Here is a 14,117-nt window from a genome sequence, read left to right on the forward strand (position 1 = left end):
GGGATGTGACAATAGACACACATGCTAAGGACAGTGTTATTAAGGTTTTTATGAGGGTTTAATACGGCTTATTTTACTTAGATAAATACTCTGTGTGAATCTTAATTACTTAAGGACTGTGCTAATCTTAGTTCATACATCTTAACTTGAAATGCCCCCACACTCCACTCAGATTGTGACAAAGCCCTTCCTTCACATTCAGTGGCAGTTTTAGACTCAGACAGGGATCTGGAAAACATCCTCGTTATCCAATATGGCTCTGCCTGAGAGCTTGGCTTCTAAACACAACCCATAACAAAGAAAGAATGCTCTTCTGGTGAAGTTAGTGCCATCCGTGCCACCTTACTGACAAAATAATTCCTTCTGCTTCTCTTCCTACACAGGAAAAACTTCAGACACAGAACCTTCCCTACTACATTTGGAGCAGAGGGATTGCAGCAGCCTGTTAGCCACACTGGCTCATATTCACTCATACCCCAGTTTTACCTGCAACAGCACCTTGTCTCAAAGTGAGGGGAGCAGAATGACCAAACCTACACAGCTCTAAAGTAGGCCTCAGGCTTTTCACAAAGTGCCATGATGGTATTCCCTATAGGTATACCTTATTCTTCAAACATTAAGGATGGGGATTTCCCCAAAAACCATCTAGAAGAAGTAGAGAAAATGACAATGAATGCCTGAGTGTGCCATCCTTTTGTACAGACGTGTGGTGTTGTACCTGCCCAACAGGCCCAAGAGTGGTTCAACAGCATTGTACTATTCTAAGAAACAAAAGGATATTTCTGTAGGTGTAGAAAATCTATTTGGCTCACTTCAGAGAATTAAATATTATTTAACTCCCTGTCAATCCAAGCTGTATGGAGCAAATCCATGCGAAATGTGTATACAGGATGGGACAGGGGAGGAAAATGGAGGAAGATGTTCCTTCAGTCTAGGCTTAAATGGAAAGACTATTCAGACAGGATTCCTTCTTTCCAAAGGTAAAGGGACCTTATAATCTGTGTGTGGGGGCACTAGTCAGGCAGGTTGGTATCATCTGTGGCTCAGGCTGGGGTGCAGACACCTACGGTTACGGGCAGAGGAATCTCCAGCAGTGCAATGGTGATGTAGGCCGCCAGGGTGACCTCGTCACTCACTCCACCCTGCAGGGAAACACAAAAGTTCTTGTTGATCCCACACAGCACCGCTGGCTTCTCCCTGTGCTACGTACCCTGCAGGGACAAATTCTCCCTGGCCTCCTTTTCATGCTGTGTCCTTCAGAAGATGCTGCTGACTGCTGGGATAGCCCACATATATAATTCCTCACTCCTTCCCACACCCCAAGTGCTGAAATATCTCTGTTGATGCCAGAGCGACTTACGGTCAAGTTCCAGCCTGACAAAACCCATGTGGAGCCCACCAGGAGACACATTACCTTCATAGCATTGTTCAGGAGAGCCCCAGAACTGCGGAAACAGCCGTTCTCCTTCTGCTTTTGAGTGAGCCAGTTCAAAGCATCCTGGACGTGCTTCTCCTCTATGTAGATGTGAGGCCGGGCCTGGGCAAAGGACTTGAGGACAAAGGCCGTGAGCCTGAAAGTGATAGAGGGAACCAAGACATCCTGAGTAGGCCCTGTATCCAGCAGAGGTCATAGGGCCCATTTAACTTCATCTCCACCTGCATTCCAAACTCCACAATGGCCGAGTACAAGAGAACACGGAGGAATGAGAGGGCATGAAAAGCAGAAACGAAAAGCCAGAAGTACTGAAGTCTTACCAGGTATTTCCAACTTGCCCATAATGTGGCCCAAAGGTGCTATAAGAACCATCCCGGTGTTTGTACTTCAATTGCCTCTGATACCCTGAAACGGAGAGTGAAAATATATTTCCGTTGCTGCAGCGCTTTTCAAGGAGCCATGCAAAGGAAATGCAGCAGACATGGGACACACTGTCCCCCTTGGCTATGGCACAAATGTGATTGATGCTGCTCAGTATTACAAAGGAAGTTCAGGGAAACCCCTAGCTCAGGAAATCTCTATTCTTGTGCACTTCCTCTCTCCAAAAACGCCTGGAAACTGGCTATCTGTGGTCATGCTGCACAAGACTTTATGAGGAGAGGCAAATGCATTCCAGACTTGAGAGAAATGGGAGAATGGTTCCCAGAGGAGAACTGATTAAAAAAATTATTCCTAAGCCGGATAAGAATGCAGAAAACAGGATACTTTTCTTTGGAGGAAATGTAATTTTCCTGCAAAGATAACTGAGTCACAACAGCTCCTTGCTAACTGGCAGATGCCCACCATGTAGGTATGTACTGATGTTGTGTCTGTCCTCAAGCCCTAAATAACGTGGTAAAATTCTGCCCTGGTCAAAGATGAGCGATACTTTCTACATCTCAGTCCCAAGGAAAATTCAAGATCTACATAAGCAGCTGCCATGATGGTTAATGGTTATAGTCTGATTTATGTATTTCATATAATAACCCTTTTTTTATGGAGAGAAATCCTATTTTATTGCCACCCCTGGACTTTTTCTGTGCTCCTCTTTGGATGCTGTTTTCTCTCGCCCTCTATCTTCAACTGAGCATAAGGATTCCTTCTTACAGATACTGTATTGTATACCCCTAACCTGCCAGCACCCTGCTCCTTTCTAGAGACAGCTTCCAACAGATCATCCAGGCCAGTGGCCCACAGTGTCCTTATCCAGTAGCCAAGGGAAGGGATGAACAAAGGCAAAAGCTTACCGCTCACTAAATATCCAATGGCCTTGGATTTGACCTCTTCACTCAGCTGCCCTGTCTTGTTCAGATAGTCCAGGACGTAGATGTTGGGTGCAAACAGAACCATGTTCTGCTCCCCACAGCCAAAGGGCATCTGGAGGAGCTGGTGCAGGTTCTGCATGGCAGTGCCCATGATGTCACCTGGGCAATGGGACAATTCACAGTGTAAATTGGCCATTAGACTGAGCACAGCCTGAAGTGGCAGCGTGTGACACTTTGAGGAGGTTTCACTTACCTAGCACTGAGAAATATGCTCTCGCTGAGCCATCCACCACAGTCTCTGGGAGAACCAAGGAGACTGTCTCTGACACTGACTCTTCTGGGATAAAAAGCAGATCAATTTGGTTACAATTCTGGATTTATCTACAATGCGTGGGTAGCAGCTATCCATGGGTGAGACACTATCCCCTGAAGAGGGGTTTTCTGACCTCAACAAATCCATTAATCTGTAATTCTTTTGGTGAAGATTCCCATCCTGCAAATTTTGTATTGGGCTTGCAATACCCTCATACACAGACTGTCACGGACTTCTACACGCCACGATCCACCAGCCTTGACTGACAAATACACCTTTTCCAGCCTATTTTGCTGGCCTTTTCTGCTTTGGTGGGCAGACCTGGCTTACTGCAGAGTCTGGTTTGTGATTTTACATCTGGTAAATGAAAGGCATTAGAGATAACAGTGTGAAATCCCAAATACCCTCTCCTTGCATTGATCTGGCCAGCCTCATTTCCTAAAAGATGTGTTTTTCCCTCTCTAATTGTAGACGTTATTTCATATTCAGGTCTTCTTCTACAGGAAGAATTGTTTTCACCAACAGTTGGACATACATATAGTTTGTTCAATTTTACTGAATCTTTATACCTTTCTTCTCAGAGTGGAGCACTCACAAACCCTTTATTCCACCTTTGTCTTTAGCTTCTACCTCAGCAAAGACAGTTTTTGGAAACAAATGACTCTCACCAGATGCACAGAGCACAGAGTTGTACGTGGTTTCCACTTCAGTCCCTTCCGGCTTGGGGGAAAAGTCAAGGCAAAAAAAAGCAAAAAATGAGAAACAACATCAACAAAGAAAAGGAAGAAATATCAAAAGGGAAAGTAAAAGGCATTCTTTGAAAATTGCCTAAAATTTTTTCTCTTTCATGTGCTAAATTGAGGATAATTGAGGACTGTAACATACTGGCTAATTACAAGTATGAAATGTAATACAATTTCTTCTCTTTCTTATTACTGAGAGGGGCCCTGCAGCTTCACAGGCTGTGATGGAGATAACATGCAAGGTGATGTTATCAACAGAGACACAGGACCCAGTCATCCAAGTTGCCTCTCACTGTGGCCCAGTCTAGCAGAGCTCTCCAGGCTGTGGTGATGGCTGAGTGCCTGGCACACTGGGAGGATATGTATGCAAGAACTTTGACTGGTGGCAGCTAGAGCACTCCAATGCACCTAACAGTGACAAGTTACAACAACCAAAATTTAAGTGTGTGCCATAGTCAACTGATTTATAAGTTCTAGTCTAGTCTTCTAAGTCAGAAAAAAAATCCCTCTTTTCTGTTGAGAGGGGTGAAAATATTTTTCAGAAAACTCAGGGATCAAATGTTTAATAGAAAACTTTTTTCTGGTCAGAATTTATTTTAGTAAGATCCCTGCACGAATTTTTTAACCTCTAAATAGGAGAGTTTCCATTGTTTCACTGCTGGTTTCCAGCTTTTGCCAGCTGATTTTTTTTTTCCCCAGCATGTAAACAATGGAGTTATTTTCTCCACTTTCTCACAGTCAGAGTACATTGTCTCTCATTCTTCAGTATGAAAAGACAGAAAAGTACCAAAAGAACAGAAAAAAAGAAAAAAGAAAAGTTTTTTTGGATAACGGTGACAGAGCTAAATGTTTCTGTTTGAAAAGTTCCTTCTTGTTTGTTTCAATATGTCATTCTGATATGCAATTAAATGAGAAATCCATTGTTCTGTTTGATTTTCAACAGGAAATCAAAACATACGAACTGTAATTGTTTGAAAGGTTTTCCTTTCCAGATGAGAAATTCCTGGGTGAAAACAATCCCTTTTCCCAAAGATCTCTCAATGAGGCTTGGTTTCTCGGGGGGCAGAAAGATGCCCTGGGGCCTCTGGCACATTCACTTCTCTCTCTCTGGGATGCACTGCCTGCTGCAGGGAATACTGTCATCCGTGTGCTCAAAACAATGCAGCTTCATCCCAAGCATGTTACACTGTATCCACCCCTGCTAATTAATCGCTCAGCCTTGGATGCTAATCTCCAATTCCATCCCATCAGGGCTTGCTGTAGATTAATTACCATATTACAATAACAGGATAGGATGAACAATCTCTCAGACACCCTGACAGAAGTAACTCTAGTACTTGTTCAGTAATTTACATTCCCCTACCATCTGCGAGAAAAGACTTTACAGTGCTCTATCTTCCTGTATCTTCAAAGAACAAAACAAACAGTCCTCTTCCTGAAGGATTATATGAAATTAGGAAAATTTCCTTAAATGTTAAACAGTTGTTCATGTATTATGCATTCAAATCCATTTGTAAATAATTTAAAACAAAACAAAACAAAAAAAAGCAAAACATCTAGCAGATAGGACTGTTGTTTCATCATTACATTCCGCTTAGCAAAACATTTCCTGAAGCTACATGAATCCTAGCTCTGCCTTACTGAAAACTGGAATGTCTGCAATGTAAGGAGGACTTATTATTATATAGATTTCCCTATACAACAAGCTGATACTTTTGTTTGCTAATAGCATCACTGGGGACCTTAGACTGAGAATTAATTTATGACTGGCAACTTATTATGTGAAAAGCTATGTTTTAATCATTGCAAAACACTGCTTAAGAAAAGACGTGCACAAAAGAATGTAAAAATGAAAGGTTAGTTACACTATTTTGAACATTCTTAGCAGTGTAATAAAAACAATTCAAAACAGTGGTGGTAATTTTGTTTATAAATATTTGTAGATTGTAGTGACTGTTCCGTATTCCAGAGAAATGGTCATGGGCTGGAGGAGAAGCATAAGCTTTCCGGCTAGTGTTTTATTCACAGCCTATCCCTGTGATTTATTACAGGCAAACCCAAGGATTCCTCATTTATCTCTGATACGATTTGTCTCAGAAAAACCTGTCATTATTGCCTGCCTTATTATTCCTGTCCCTCTATGTAATCTAAGACTCTGCTTTGACTGTGAGATGGCAACATTATGAGTTATGGGCTCTCTTGGGCTGTGTTAGATTTATCAGCGCTTCTTTGGTAAAAGCTTGCAGAATAAGAGTCCCACAAGCCATTATTGCTTCTCTCATGGCTAAACCAGAAAACCTTTATCACACAGCAGCTCTTGCTGTTACTATTGCCACTTTTCTGTGCCACCAAAATTAGCAGCCCACGTACCTCCACCAGCAGCTGTCTGATGACCGTGTCCTTGCGCCCCTTCTCAGGGGTCTCCACAACGTAATTCCCACAGGGCTGCTGGTTCTGTAGAGCCTCAGTGGTCACTGAGAACTCCACCTGCCCTGGAGGAAACAGGGGTCAGTCAGCCCTGCCAGGCAGAGCCAGGGAAATATGGGTTTGTGTTTGTGCTGGGAACTCTGTGATGCATTACAAAGAACCTTTTCCAAGAGGAGAACTAAATGTGAGACAGGGTTTTATCTTGGTCCGGATGCAGCCCTCCAGATCGTCTCCTTTGTGATGGCCACCCAAACAGGTGTTAGCCCATTAGCATGAAGAATAGTGATGGGGAAGGTCTCATAAATCAGATGGTCTTTTTCTGGGAGGCTTCAGAGAAAGCAAGCTTTGATTAAAAAAATTCAGACCCAAATCCATTTAAGACAGGACATTCTTAGCTCCAGAACTGGAACGTCTGAGTTCTTTGCATGCATTAAGGATATTTGTGATTTCTATTGAAATGTTTGGAAAGCCATGGCCTGGAACACATGGTTTGTTTAGGGCCTGGAAACATTACCCCAGCGTAGTGTCTCAGCCTCAGGGTTGGACTTCTGACATAGAAAAGGTCCTTCCAAACAGGTTTGGAGCCACCTAGCTCCTCACACCAGAGATCTGATGCCATACACTGATATCTGATCCCAGCATCTTCTTGTCATCTGGTCTCTTACCTAGAGATCTTGGTGTTACTGCCCAAGCAAGAGTTTTCCTTTCATTCACGCAGATGCAGTAGGATCCTTCCTGTTTCTCCACTGGTACAACCAGGAAATGAGTAGATTCAGCCAGAGACACACTGACCTGCCAGGTGTAAGAGAGGGGTCATGAGGTTTGGACTCACAGAGAAGCTGGAGTTATTGCAGACAATGCAGTACATGGAAATAGGCAGTGGAGCTGGTTATACCGTGGGACTGAGGGCATTTTATCAAGCAAGAACTGCCTGATAAAGGAGGAAATGACTGAAATCTGCACTGTTGTAGGAGATCAGGGAGGTAAGTGTAGAGAACAGGGTCTTTGGAAAGGAAATCGATTCTGGGAAAATGAATAGCGCAGACCAGTTGTGCCATGAATTAAAGATCTCCCTCGTGATTGGTTAGGTGAAGAGATAAAAACACCAGCAGTGGGAAAGCTAGTAAGGGAACAAAGAAAAATAGAATGAGGGAATAAGGAAAAGTGGAATAAAGAGCCTGAAAATAGCAAATAAGAGGAAATACAGGGACATAAGTAAGAGTGCATTGGAATGACTGGATAAGTGCCCCTCCTTGTTTCAGCTTAATTCCTTGTAGAATAAGAAATCTGTATTTATAAAAAGACTGAGCAAAGGTGGTTGAGGTTCTGTACTAATCCCTTCCCAAATTTTCTCTTGTCTTTTTTTTTTTTTTTTTTTTTTTTTTTTTTTTTTTTTTTTTTTTTTTTTTGTTTGAAAAATATACAGGGAAGAATGGTGGCACCATATAATTCTCCTCCGTGTTTTAGAGACAGATGCAACAAATTACAGGAAGTCTGCACATTCTAGCAAATCTTCTGTGAAGTTTTGTGAGATGAGACTAAAGGCTGAACACAAATATTCACCCTGGTAAACCTGGATTTTCCACTTGGGCATGCAATGATCTTTGTGTCTGTGAAGAACCCAAGTTCTCTATTTCTGTAGAACAATGACATAAATTTGTGATGACAAGGCTGGGGTCTCAGTAGCAGAGCTTCAGGCCCTGAATCACATGCAGCTTTCAAAACTTTGGCAGGAAAACAGATTCCCTCTTCATTGAATACAACAAGAATTTGTACATATGTACACCTATATGAAATAACATTTGCAGATCAGTCATCTGGCTTGGAACACCTCGTTAAAAGTGGCCCACTGTAGTCTCCCCATGGCAGTTAGGGTGAGCAAAGCCATGAACATCCCTTACCCTGATGCAGGCAGGCAGGTAGTTGAAAACAGTGGCTTTCAGCGTGAAGGACTCCCCACGCACCACAGAGTAGGGCATGGTGAGCTCGACAAAGAAGGGCTGGAAGGCTCTGAGGGACACTGTCGGGGACAGGCCAAAGCCCGTGTCTGCTGAAGTGCAGAATGCATTGGCTTTCCACTCAGTGATGGTGTCAGGGATGGTCACTTCTAGATCAGCTTTTCCCTCAGAGCTGGTAAGGGACAGAGAACAAGATTCTGGTTATATTCTGGTGTTCATCTATTCTCCTCTCAGCCTACAGAACAACATTTGCTGACAGCAAACCCCTGACCAGCTGGGTTATAGGCATTGGCTTTTGCATGTTCCTCTAAAGCATTCCATACTTAATGTCCTTAAAAAATCCCTTAGTCTACTAGAAATACTCCTATCACTGAAATACCCATGCATCCACTGAGGCTTTAACCTAGTTCAAGGTTTTGGCCTAGTGACCACGCTCTACATTCCCTTAAACACTTACTTCACTGAAACTATGTCCCAGATCCATGTCTCAGGGAAGTACTTCCTGACAGTCTCCATAGGATTGCCATCAACCGCATCTTCTGCCATGTCATAACTCAATTCTCCGTGCAGATTCATTGTAGAGACTAGCAAATTTATTCAAAGAAAGGAAGAAAGCAAAAGATGTGTCAAACTCTATTCTAAACCAGGAACATGCTTTCCCTCCAGGTAGCTGTTATTCTTAGGTCAAGTTTTAAAATTGAAAGAATAGCTTTGACCTCTTGGCCACTAGGAACATTAATTTCTCTGTTACCATCTCAGTATTTAATTTTTCTTAATGTTCCTGCTCCTCTTACAGAGATTGGATGGAGTTGAGCATTCTTTCCCCACTGCCAGCAAACCCCTCAGTGCCAAAAACCCCACACATGGTGATGCTATTGAGGGTATATTTCTATAGAAATACAGAATCAAATGTCAAACTTACTGTCCCCTGATGTTACTATGGCACACAGTTTAATAATCTGGTTGAAGAACTGATTGCATTTATACATGACCAGAAACAGAAGCCACATTTAGCCCTCCATCTAGGAATTTTTTAAAAATTAACATGACATCTCTGGCCATTAGCAAATATACAGGAAAATACTTTTTCACAGTGTTGCATACTGCTGTGCCTTTTAAAAGGCTTTTTCATCAGCCTTATAAGACTTTGCATCTTCTCAAAGCAGACAGCTGTTTTGAGCCATACTCTGATGACAAATCCTCCATTTCAAAACCAAAGATCTGGTCTCTTATGAGTAGGAGGCTAGAAGCTGTCACTGGATCAAAAGCTGCAATTGTTTAGCTGGATCTGGGGTACTGTACCATAAAAGTGAGTAACTGGAAGTGATATAGGTGAGCCTTTTATATAGTCTTTCTAACTTCAGATCCGTTTAAGAAAAGAGACAAACAAAACCAATATCATTCTCCTGTCTTCAAAGTCACTGAACCTTTTAGAGAAATGACATGACCTACCTAGACCCTTATAGTCATGTAAGTGGGGAAACTGGGAACAGAACCAAATTCCTCAGCCCCCAGTGACAAAATATCGACCCATGGGATTGTACCACCTTCTCATTTGTCTTGGCCCACTTTTGCCCTTGTTATTCCTCCAGTTATTGATAGAATGTGGCTGCCTAGAAGCAGATGCTCCTCTTTTAGGTTTTCATAGCTGGACTGAGATCTGACCCCACTGCTTTGTGCTGAAAGACTCTTTCAGTGCCTACAAGCCCTCAGCTGTTGTAGGACCTGGCGTGGGAGTCACCAAGCACACACAGTTCCAGCCAGGCACATCTGGCTGCCTGGGAAGATGCAGGCAGAGGTGGATCTGTTTCATATTTCAGGACTAGGTCCAGAAGGGAGGGAATCCTGAATTAGGTCAGCATATCTGAACACAATCAGATCTGCCTGTGTAATTAATATTCAAAGATTCAAAGAGGGAAGGAAAGAAGCAGGGTGGTAAATTTGAGGAGGTCGTGTGAGAGGTAAAACCAAAAAGGTACTAGAACCACTGTAACTTCTTTCCATCATGTGTTCTGGGTAATGCTCGCAGAGTTCAGGCTTATGGATCTTGCTGCTAGTGAAGACTTTTAAGCCCAATTCCTAGTAAACAAAGAGAAAGAAGAACAAAAACATGCAAAAAAATGGTTTGAAAATAAACTTTATTTAGTATGTCAAGAATGGGTGTGCCTAAGTCTGGTATTGATCAGAATAAGAAAGGTTTGTATGTGAATTCCAGATGGGCTGGTTTGACACAGATGTGGAGTCTCTGTCATGTTATTTTCATACTCAGGCTAAATCCTGGCATGATCAGGTAGAAAGGTAAGGCCACAGGCCTGTCTTGGGGACAGCTGCCTGGGTGAAAATCGCATGTATGAAATGAACTGGAGTGAGGGTACTCAAAAAGGTTTGTGCAGGACACTTTGGAGGGGTATGTGTGGATTTGAGGGTTATCAAATTAACTGATATTTTAATAAAGACCTATTTAAACCAGAGAAAGCAAACATGAGTGAATGGGGAGTTTCTAATATTATGGCACTAAAGGTAATTTCTCAGGACTGTTTCCTTATCCAAGCCCATTTGCAGGTGTCTCTACTATGAGGAGACCTTTCAAAGTTTTAATGAAAAAGAAAAGCACTCGATTACTATTTATGGGCTAAGTAGACGTGGTAACTGGGCCAGGTTATTTTCTTATTAAAAAGCCCTTCAGGTTGGGTGAGAAGAAGGGAGGAGACTGAATTCAAAAAGGGAACAAAAGAGAAAAATGAAAGGCTGGTGCTTACTTTGAGAATTTCGTAGGCATCCCCTTCACCGTCAGACGAGATGGGCATGTAGAGAAATCCATTTAATGACAGATTGTCAAGTGACACACAGGGATTTACATTGTCTTCTTCCAAGTAGTAGTCCCTGAAGCTATAACCCTGGCTTTCCTTCAGTGGGAGAAGATGATACACCTGGGGAAATGCAAATAACAGGGGACAGTGCAGCAGGTCACCACTTACAGAGACAGACACAACCTAACACTCCATTGGTAAATGCCACCTTCTAAAAAGCAAGTGTAAGGAATGCAGCTGTCTATAATGTTGTTAGTGGGTAGTTGCTTGGTTCTTGTACTTGCTCATTACCAAAAGCAGCCAAGACTTACAGAGCTGGGAGAAAGCTCCTTTTCTGGTTTCATAAGGAGAACACTCTTGTCCACTGCACGGAGGGCACACAGGGATCTTGGAGAGGTGTGGAGTTGCAGATGTGTGTTGGAAGCAGGAAGACCTTCCTTGGGTGCAAAACTCAATCTCACCTGCAAATCGAAAAGGAACTTCAAGCAACCACTTTTCCAGACATTATTACATTATTATTCTGACACTTCTAGCCTTGTGAACTGAGCTCTGCAAGTGTCTAATGTATATTCACCTTGGATCAACGGAATTAACAAGGACAAGTGATTCTCTTTTTGTTCTGTTTTGCTCCACATTTTATTTTCACAGCTTTATAGCTTATTCTGGTCACCAATCCTCAGTCCACATCTGGTCAGAACATTTCATGAACCCATTGTGAATTCTGCCTTCATTCCAGAAATCTAAACTGAGCTGCTTGCGAGTCCACAAGACAAACATGGGTTGCATAAACCATGACTTATACTCACTTTACTGGGGAGGCACATTTCAACCTGGAAATCTTCTGAACTGGCGATGACTTCCCCACTGGGTGAAGTGGTGTACACAAGCATCTGTGCCACAGGAGCAATTGCTGCCTCAACAGAGAAGCTCAACCGAAATGTCCCGTAAGCTAACAGAGAGAACAAAAGGCTATTCAATATGCAGGAGATTCCAGTATATGCATTTGCCTTTCCCAGATAAAAAAAAGTCAAGTGCACTCATGCTGAACATTTTTAGTTATCGCGGGCCAGAAAACTGACACATGAGTAAAATTTATGGCTGCTGCTGAAGACACCTGCATTCAAAGACTGATTGTGAATTGATGAAACACATGAGTTTGGAGGGCCTCAACCGGCCTCATAGATTCTCCCCAGTTAACACGTGGCATAATTTCTTGATGCTCCCAACCCTTTTTTTGCCTCAAGCTCCAAGATCTACAAAAAAAAATAGTTGAGGCAAAAAAAAAAGTAACATGACTGTTGCAAAGGTGACAGCAGTCAAGGTTGCAGAGTGGCTGAAAGAATAACATTGGCAAGGTTACTGGTAAGCAAGTACTTATCTGGAACACCAAACCATTGCTCCAAACATGGTAGGAAATGCCCTTCTGTGCTGGAAAACTCTTTCTAGCTGGGTCTGAGCTTCATGTCTCAATCTAAAAGAGGTGACAAAACATCCCTTGGCACTGGCCCAAGTGGGAGTTTAGTCACTGCTACCAGTGAGGATACAGAATTTTGTACAGCACCTGAGATCTTTTACTGCCATAATCTGTTTATATCCACTGCAAGTGGAACTCCTCACAGACTTACAAAATGCCTCCCTCTTCTCGTTTTCAAAAGACATTTAAAGTTGCATCACAGACTGTCTCTGTTACTGAAATGTGTAATCATTGGACATTTATGTGAATAAATTTAAATGTGTTGATTAGAATATAGGTATGCATGTGTTTGCATGCTTACAAGGCAGGAACAATACAAAAAATAAAATAAAATTGGGGAAAGTGAGAGATACAAAGAAATGGAGGCACACTCTTCCTGCTTGTTGGACATGTGAGTCTCACAACACTGGTAAGCATCCACAATCAGGATAGGGTAGAATGGCCATCAGAAATTGTTGGTTTTAGGAAATGGCCAAAACATGATGCTTCTTTTTGGTTTAATTTTTTAACGTTTTCTCATTTGAAAAAATAGCATCTGTTGGAACCCAGAGAAAACAAAACTAACCAAAGCCACTTCATTTAAAACCACCTTATTTTGAAAATTCAGACATTAGGTGCAAAGTTTGAATGAAATGTTAAATTCAGTGTTTGAATTGAAGTAATTAATCTACATCCCCCCTGCCCCAAATTACCATCAGAAATGCTGAAAAGACATAAATCTGCTCACCATCTCCAGGATTCACAGTCAGATCATGAGTGTCAGCTAATACAATTTGTCCCTTGGCCATCACCTGTGTAACAGAGAAATCTTCCTGAGACTGTTGTTACCAGTGTTGAAAGGCAGAAGGAATGTTTACTGGGTTAATTGTAAGAGCGTGAGAAACACCACAAAGATGCTAAACAAATGCAAAGATGGAATTTACTGGGTCTTTGGAGACAGAAACATTGCTCCTAGGAGGACCACATTGATCATACTTATCTTTGCTTTTGTATGTATTACATATATATATGAGGTTCAAATGCATTTTGCCTCCAACCACACATAACTTTGGGAGTCATCTGCACGTTTCTAACAATCTGGAACAGACTGGAGGTCAAAAAGCCTCCTCATTGCTCTGTCAGTTGCATCATGAAACAGTATGAAGAAAAATTTCACCAGGATTAGTTGTATAACTGCACAGAAATGGGACAGAAGACCACAGGCTGCAAAGAAGAAGAGCTTGAACAAGATACTTGGAGTCAGGCAGTAAGCAATACCCTAAATGCTTCCTGTAATTCCCTTTTTTCTAGAAAAAGTTTTCTTTTGCACAGTCAAAAATGCTTTATATTCAGTTACTTTTGATATTGAATATTTATTCCGTAACACCATATTTGAATTTCAAGATGTAGGATCCACATCTGTAAAAATGGAAGTTCTCTCACTGTTTGTTTACCTGCTGTATGTACACACCTAAAATCAATTTTCCCAGGCAACTGGGATAACCAGGTATCTTGTCCTCCCATTAATCATTATCAGTCTTGAAAATAAGCACATAGACAGCTCTAGCACAAATTTCTATTTTCTTTTCTGAATATCAGCCTAAGTCCCCTGATGTTCTGTGCAGTCCACCAGAACTGAAGTGTCTGTTCTACTGATATTTTTATTCTCCAAAG

At 42.0% G+C, this 14,117-nt stretch overlaps 1 protein-coding gene across 3 annotated transcripts in view; it reads right to left on the bottom strand.

The window, feature by feature from the left end:
* The window catches only part of LOC120748622 (alpha-2-macroglobulin-like), a 37,638-nt gene that overhangs the window by 8,180 nt on the left and 15,341 nt on the right, over nt 1-14,117 (bottom strand). The window contains exons 13-27 of one of the 3 annotated variants that reach the window (XM_040055234.2): nt 13,192-13,255; nt 11,797-11,939; nt 11,302-11,451; nt 10,940-11,110; nt 10,166-10,259; nt 8,638-8,764; nt 8,124-8,352; nt 6,888-7,014; nt 6,166-6,287; nt 3,721-3,772; nt 2,993-3,076; nt 2,722-2,898; nt 1,756-1,840; nt 1,415-1,571; nt 1,068-1,142 (exon numbers count right to left, since the gene is read on the bottom strand). In XM_040055234.2, coding sequence (XP_039911168.1) covers nt 1,068-1,142; nt 1,415-1,571; nt 1,756-1,840; nt 2,722-2,898; nt 2,993-3,076; nt 3,721-3,772; nt 6,166-6,287; nt 6,888-7,014; nt 8,124-8,352; nt 8,638-8,764; nt 10,166-10,259; nt 10,940-11,110; nt 11,302-11,451; nt 11,797-11,939; nt 13,192-13,255 — 1,857 coding nt within the window. Of the gene's footprint in view, nt 1-1,067; nt 1,143-1,414; nt 1,572-1,755; nt 1,841-2,721; nt 2,899-2,992; nt 3,077-3,720; nt 3,773-6,165; nt 6,288-6,887; nt 7,015-8,123; nt 8,353-8,637; nt 8,765-10,159; nt 10,260-10,939; nt 11,111-11,301; nt 11,452-11,796; nt 11,940-13,191; nt 13,256-14,117 lie in introns of all 3 variants that reach the window. The other 2 variants (XM_040055233.2, XM_040055232.2) reach the window with 2 other exon arrangements.

The sequence above is a fragment of the Hirundo rustica genome, chromosome 2, assembly GCF_015227805.2.
Source record: "Hirundo rustica isolate bHirRus1 chromosome 2, bHirRus1.pri.v3, whole genome shotgun sequence".
Classification (NCBI taxonomy): Eukaryota; Metazoa; Chordata; class Aves; order Passeriformes; family Hirundinidae; genus Hirundo; species Hirundo rustica.